We start from the raw sequence: 6,000 nt of genomic DNA, 5'->3' as shown, positions 1-6,000 counted from the left end.
GACTCGTCAATCAGGACTCCCGCTTGTTAGGTGATCGTGTAATCCGGCCGGGTATTGAAGTTTGCGGGAACAGTGGGAGGACAGGCTGCCAGTGAGCTATCAGGCATCTAACCAATCTGTCGTCAGTCTTTTGTTTATCGTCTTCCGTACAGTGTCAATTTAGCGCGCTCACTAACATTGTGGCGCCGCTGCTTAAACATTTAGCATTAACATTAAGACAATTTGCGGATTATGGAAATGTTAGATAAAGGTGTGATATAGGCAGGTCAACTGTAGGCGGTATAAAGAAATACAAAAACAAATTCTTGATGTTGTTTGCTCAAAATTTTCATCGCCAGATTGCAATTTACGAACTCAAATCACGGATTTCATGCAAGCCGAGGACGCTTTTAGCTTAGACACATTTTAAAAACGCCACAGAATAAGACTTGAAACTACGTACTTTACTCGAAAAAAAATAATGTTCATATTGCTTTTTATAACCTACTTATATCAAATAATTACACAACATTTGAAGGTTATTTTAAAGGAAGGGGTTAAATTAAAACCAGTTTTATTTAGATATTAATATATTTTCGAATCTAAAATGTACAAAAAATACAACTTAAACATAATGTACTTAAAACTTCTGTTATACGAATAAAATTGTTTTAGATTCGAATAAGTGGTACGAAGCATCGGATTAAGTAATTGACGATTACTATTAAGATGTCGAAACGAGGTACTAGAAAATAATGAAAGCTACACATTCATTTTGCTTCACACAATTTTTCCGAACCAGTAAATTCGTTATAATTAATATCAGAGTGGCTGCGTACAATGCACAGTGCAGTGCACTCGTACAACTAACATGTTTTACATTAAGTAAAATATAAACATAACGAGCTACATAATATATCAAATATTAACCAACCATCACTTCAATAACAACTTTGGTTGTATTCTAGACGTAAAAATATAATGTACTTTAGCTATGTACAATTTATAAACATACATACAATGCTTCGTGAAGCACAGCAACACAAATGAGCTTAACTAACATCTGAAGAACTAAATAACACAGACATGTGCCATTCGCAAAAAAGATTACTGCGCACGAAAACGACTAGTTATATTCAACACTAAATAGTTTTAGTCTGTTTAAGACTGGGTATGACTACACGTTAAAGCTGACAAATATAACCCACCCGTAATTCTGTGTTTCACACATTTCATATTAAATAAGAACGTCGCAATAACCCTTTCCGCCGCTGGCCTTAACGTTTCAGGCTCGAAAACATAATTAGCTGTGAGTGCGCCTACGTCGGATAACACCTAAACGAATACACGACATACCCCTGTACGCAGACGACAGGCCAAGACTCGAGGCATGATTTTATACAAAAAATAAAATCACCTGTACGGGATCAAATACCTCATCGTGTTAGCGACTGTCATCTTATAAATATCACATATAATCTACGGAGGAATTACACCAAACTGATTTAATACATACATTTGAATGCAGGGTGAATATTATACATACACTAATTATGTTTTCCTTTTGAAACAAAGATTCCCGTACCCATCAATGTTTCTTTGTCGTGGAGCTAGATCACTACCGCTAGCCCGTGCACAGAGCTTTCGTTAAACTAATCATATCACATCGAAAACACAGTCCAATTTTCGCTGCGCCTGAGGCTGCGGATGGAGTCTTTGGACCCATTTTAATTTCCACTTTTTTTATCACTCTGTGCGACGGGATACTTAATGCAAAAATAATTATTCCGATTATACTTACATAAAATTCCGATTTATATAACATTTCGAAATACATAGACAAATCTTTTGAAATTTTTAATATTTTTTAAATCTATGGTGATAAATCTATAAGAATTTTGAAATGACAATAATTCTTACAGTAACAATGATAGATGAATATTTGTGAACATAGATTCCACGTTTCTTTTCGACACGTTAAACGTTCACAGTATTTTAGTTAATTTCGTCGGGATTCTCGCGCAATCTACGTGAAATGTTCAAAAAATGTGCTACACAAATATCTTCTAAATTACAGAGTAACATTTCACAGTATAAAGGCCAATTTTACAATTTTATCAAAATATGAATATAGGAATAATTATTCGTTGATGATTTTTAAACAATTTTATCGACTTATCTTCTACCTTGGGTTTTGCTGGCGATCAGCGGATAACCCGCCTGAGCCGGGTGTACATTGCAAGAAAAGCATTACATTTCATTGATTTAGATGACAGCTATTTTCAAATATTTTATAAATATTTTATTCGTTGGCTTGTTCAAAGCTTAAATTGACACTCTCTAAAGAATATTCAATTTAGCAAATATTTGACGAGTTGTTTAACATTTATCGTAACATTAGCTTAGATCGAATATAAGTTTAGTGTTATTAATAAAACCGTAGTAGCTTATCAATAATTATATCATTCATATTCACTTATACACATTCGTTACAACAATATATTAAAAAATACTGCGTCTCTTTATATGAAGCATAGGCTATTTTATCACCAATGTTGCTGTTTTTTTTCAATTTGAAGGCCATTTTACCGATTTATTTTTACATCGAGTATACGATTAATTATTGTATTGAGATTTTGAAAAAATACTTTTACCTGGCACCCGGCGTGTTAAAACGTGTCACAATAATCCAATGGACGCCAATTATTAACATCTATTTCGTTATAAACATGTAAAAAATATCATCTCTTGACCGTTACACGAGCTGTGTTCGTGTTTGACAGTGACATTGACATGTCTGAGTTGAGCGTCATCTATGGTAGAAGGCCATCAGTTGTACTTTGTATAGTCAGCGGATAGCACGCGTCTGTCCGTAATAAAACAAATGGAATGGAATATTGCTACCTTTATCGGATGTAAAGCTTTATCTCACTATCAAAAATGCTAGTATTTAAGCCCATGGTGAAATAAATATTGGTCAGTAGTCTATCAGAACTATTATACTTTTAAGGTACAAAAATATTTATAATTATTTCTTATTCAGCTTACACCTTTATTTTGGTTTGGGTATTCTACTTGTTATTTGTACGTTCATCTTTAGGTAGGTATAATACATCACATTTAAATTTATATTTTTATTATCTACGGGTGGTAATTCCAGAATATTGCTACTTAAGAAGTATGCGTATGAGAGATAATGACAAAAGCCATGAGAAAATTTCAATAAACGTTACGTACATGTATGAGAACGCTACAAGTGAAAGAGGGAGCACTTTGAAATGGGTATATCTCAAAAGTCCGTGTGGACAGGGAATTGACAATGCTCCAATGAGTACAGCAACTTTTTAATAAATGTTATTACTATGGTCCCACTCGCTCTAATTAAATGGACACAAAAGCACACTTGCGTTCATACACCTTTACACTACATTGTGCGGTTCTAGTTCGACCCACCGCTAACATTATAAGCTATACGAGAAATTTTAATTCTACATTTACGGTTCTTTTACATAAGGATGCTAAACAACAATCAGGTTTCTTGCATATGGAATTAATATCCGAATTGAACGCTTTAGTTTTACTTATGTGTTTTTGCTTTGGAAGTTCAGATCTAGGAAGATATGAAATTGAGCACTATAGATACACCGTGGGGGCGAAGTTCTAAGACGAAAGCCGCACTATGATTTCCAAGAACACCTCTAAAATTTCATGGCGTATCAATTTTCATAAAACAGTACTTGAGTTGAGGTAGTGTTAGGTGTGTCGTTTAGACGCCTATTGTCGCACGTCAGGCACGACTATCCGAGCGTTCTAAAAAAGCTATTTGTGGGAATTCACGATACAGACAACTATAGTAAATAATTACAGAAATAAAAATTAAATTTAATAGTATTATTAAAATAAGAAACACAAGTATATTTTAACAAAATATTTACACTAAAGCAACAGCCTATAATTTAACAACTCTCTATATACACACTGCGGCTTCTCGGTCTCTATGCGTCAACTATAAAAAAATTCATATAAACCAGATTTATAATTGTAAGACGTCGTACATTATTCAATGTAACTGAATTTCACACAAAAAATATAAATAAAAAGCATAGAGTCGAAGACTTGAACGCATTCGCTCCGAATACTAACTTATTTCGTCATAACAGGTAACATCTGACTTTATAATACATAACGTTTACAACGCCAAAAATATGTATTCGTATAATATTGCACGCGGTCTATGGAAATATGCGTTAAAGTGATGACAAGAATCCCGCATTACTTCGAGGAAGTCACCGTCGCACTATAACTTACAGCTAAACTATACATACATACAGACATCTAATATCGAAGAGTTATCCGGGAGTAGGGCGGGGCGTAAATGCAAGGGCGTGGCCGGTCACTGCGACAGCAGCTTCTGAAGCAGAGAGGCCTTGCTGGCCGGCGCCTCATCACCGCCCGCCGCCGAGCCCGCCTCCGTAGTACTCTGCAGGGACACGCACTTACAAAACCACTTCTTAAATGCCTTGATGCCAATTACCACACTACCCAAAACAACGACATCAGCTCTCAACAACAATCGTTTGTCGATGGTATTTTCGACAACACCTCTCAACAATAATCGTGTGTCGAAGGTATTTTCGACAACACCTCTCAACAATAATCGGGTGTCGATGGTCTTTTCGAAAACACCTCTCAACAACAATCATGTGTTGATGGTCTTTTTGCCAACACCTATCAACAACAATTGTGTTTCGGTGATGCGTGTTACGAGCAAGGCACCAAAATTTGACAGACCAAATAATAGGCGATGCCAGTGATTAATTATAAATGCTGAACACCCCTTTTCTGATCAGCAAATATTAGCCATGGTTTTTTAGTCTCAATTATGAAATATAGAAAAGAATAAAAATGATCCTCATAATTTTGTTGAAGATGATCTTTAAATAGAGCATATCAAAATGTGATTTTATGACAAATGAAAGCGTGCTAAAAGTTACACCGTACGATACAACAGAACCACAATTCGTTTAATAATAAAAAATTTAAATATTTGATTGAAGATGTTTTTCTTGGTGTTCCAAGAAGATTAGATAAAATAAATTGTCCTATATTTTTAGAAAAAATATCTTGTAACATATACTGTAAATATAGTATAGATATGGTAAACTTAAATAAATAAATAGGCATATTTTATAATAATTGTGATTTATTTTATGTAACGTACGGACGTAAACTTCTACATTTTGATCGCTCGTTTTTATTTTAGTAATTATAACATGCATCAGATTGTATTCAATACTAAAACTGCACTCGTAAAACGAAATAATTCGTATGCTAGTAAATTATTTCAGAAGCCAAACAAAGCGATCTATTGGCAAAATCAAACTTTTCGAGTTGAAACTAAACTCGTTATCCTCCACCCACATCGCATGCGAATTACCCCATTGTCCTATTACAAGCTAAAAATGTCAAAAGACAATACCTAAAAAGCAAATGACTTTAAGTTAAATCTATCGTAAAAGAGTCGTCTAGAATGACATAGGTACACATCACAAAAGCTTCATCATTAAACCGGGAAATGTACCAAGCTGACCATCGATTAATTTGACAATTCGCGCTCTACGCTTTATGACTCTGGTTGACGTTGGCACATTTCTTTATCGGCCTATAAATCAAAACTGTTCGACAACACACGCAGCAGAGCAGACTCAATACGTAATACGCTTATGTATTCTACGTAAAATGAAAAAACCTAAAGAAAAAGTAGTGTCTGGGTGAATAAATGATGTCGCTGGTTGCATCCCAGGCTTACCGGAGTGCTCTGTGGCGCCTTCCACGCGTTGGCCGCGCCGCGCCCGCCCGAGCCGCCGCCACCTACGTACCACACGCTACATTGCCACTGACCGACCCTTCTTTACAGCTATGAGCTATGGTCATATCTCATTTGGCCGCAAAACAAACTAACTTTGTAAGTAAAAGCATGTCGACGTTAACGGAAACATGATTGTATGGCACGGTGCGAAG

The 6,000-nt window shown here is 35.4% G+C and overlaps 1 protein-coding gene across 9 annotated transcripts in view; it reads right to left on the bottom strand.

Annotated features, from left to right (window-relative positions):
- Positions 1-3,563: 3,563 nt before the first annotated feature.
- Positions 3,564-6,000, bottom strand: part of LOC110997282 — a 34,446-nt gene continuing 32,009 nt past the window's right edge. For 7 of the 9 annotated variants that reach the window (XM_022265355.2, XM_022265357.2, XM_022265356.2 and 4 more), the window contains 2 exons: positions 5,789-5,850; positions 3,564-4,459 (listed from right to left, as the gene is read on the bottom strand). In XM_022265355.2, the coding sequence (XP_022121047.2) occupies positions 4,373-4,459; positions 5,789-5,850 (149 nt within the window). In that variant the 3' untranslated portion in view covers positions 3,564-4,372. The remainder of the gene's footprint in view (positions 4,460-5,788; positions 5,851-6,000) is intronic. The other 2 variants (XM_022265358.2, XM_022265353.2) reach the window with 1 other exon arrangement.

Source organism: Pieris rapae, chromosome 16 (assembly GCF_905147795.1).
Source record: "Pieris rapae chromosome 16, ilPieRapa1.1, whole genome shotgun sequence".
In the NCBI taxonomy this organism is placed as follows: Eukaryota; Metazoa; Arthropoda; class Insecta; order Lepidoptera; family Pieridae; genus Pieris; species Pieris rapae.
This window is presented reverse-complemented; position numbering and strand designations above follow the sequence as displayed.